Raw genomic sequence first — 1,208 nt, 5'->3', positions numbered from 1 at the left:
CTCCCCCTCTTCCCTCTCCTTCTCCTCCCCCTCCTCCCCCTCTTCCTCTTCCTTTCCCTCCCCCTCCTCCCCTTCCTCCTCCTCCTCCTCCTCCTCCATCTCTCTGTCCCCGGGGGCCACCGCACTGGGGACCTCGTGGACGGAGGCAGCCGCGATCTCCCGGGGGAGGCCGGCGTCTGGGTGGCAGGCGAGGAGCTCGTGGCCGACGCGCACCGTCTCCACCCGGGTGCGGGCGCAGAGGCGGCCGCAGCCCAGCAGCTGCGCGAACACCTTGCGGAAGTCGGCGTTGCAGGCGTAGATGATGGGGTTGAGCGAGGAGTTGGCCCAGCCGAACCAGACGAAGACGTCGAAGGTGGTCTCGCCGACGCAGGGCCAGCCGGCCCCGCGCGCGCCGCCGGGGGGCCTGCGGTGGCAGAAGGGAACCACGCAGTTCAGGACGAAGAAGGGCAGCCAGCAGCACACGAAGGCCCCCACGATCACCGACAAGGTCTTGAGGACCTTGGTCTCCTTGCGGATGGACGTGCCCAGGCCCGGGTGGTGCGCGCAGGCCGCGGGGCCCCGGCAGCTCTGCGCATGCTCGACCGCCCGCTCCAAGGAGGCGATCCGGCGGATCTGCGCCTGCGCGATGCGGTAGATGCGCGCGTAGGTAACGATCATGACGGCCACCGGGATGTAGAAGCTGATGAGCGAGGAGGAGATGGCGTAGGTTCGGTTCAGGCTGGAGTCACAGCTCTCCGCCCGCATCCCAGGCTCCGCGGCTTCCTCCCACGTCGTGCCGTTGGCCGGAAGATCCAGCCCGGCCCAGGAGCCGGCCTTGCCCCGGTGCCAGTTGAGCTGGACCGGGATGAAGGAGATGAGGACGGACAGGGCCCAGGCCAGGCCCACCACGAGCAGGGCGACGCGCTGGGTCATCCTGCGCTCGTAGCGGAAGGGCCTGGAGATGGCCCAGTAGCGGTCCAGGCTGATGACGCACAGGTTCAGGATGGAGGCCGTGGAGCACATGATGTCGAAGGCCACCCAGACGTCGCAGAACGCCCCGAAGGGCCAGAAGCCGGCCACCTCGGCCACCGCCTTCCAGGGCATGACCAGCAGCGCCACCAAGAGGTCGCTCGCCGCCAGCGACACGATGAACACGTTGGTCGTCTTGGCGCGCAGGTGCCGGTCGCGCACGACGGCCGCGCACACCAGCACGTTGCCCAGCAGCGTCC

At 69.4% G+C, this 1,208-nt stretch overlaps 1 protein-coding gene across 1 annotated transcript in view; it reads right to left on the bottom strand.

Annotated features, from left to right (window-relative positions):
• Drd5 (dopamine receptor D5) overlaps positions 1-1,206 on the bottom strand; it is a gene marked incomplete at its 5' end in the record, with an annotated part of 1,698 nt that extends 492 nt beyond the window's left edge. The window contains one exon of the mRNA XM_013023905.1: positions 72-1,206. Coding sequence (XP_012879359.1) covers positions 72-1,206 — 1,135 coding nt within the window. The remainder of the gene's footprint in view (positions 1-71) is intronic.
• Positions 1,207-1,208: the final 2 nt, after the last annotated feature.

The sequence above is a fragment of the Dipodomys ordii genome, unplaced genomic scaffold (assembly GCF_000151885.1).
Source record: "Dipodomys ordii isolate 6190 unplaced genomic scaffold, Dord_2.0 Scaffold71, whole genome shotgun sequence".
NCBI classification, from domain to species: domain Eukaryota; kingdom Metazoa; phylum Chordata; class Mammalia; order Rodentia; family Heteromyidae; genus Dipodomys; species Dipodomys ordii.
Note: the sequence above shows the minus strand (reverse complement) of the source record. Positions and strands in the feature narration are given on the sequence as shown.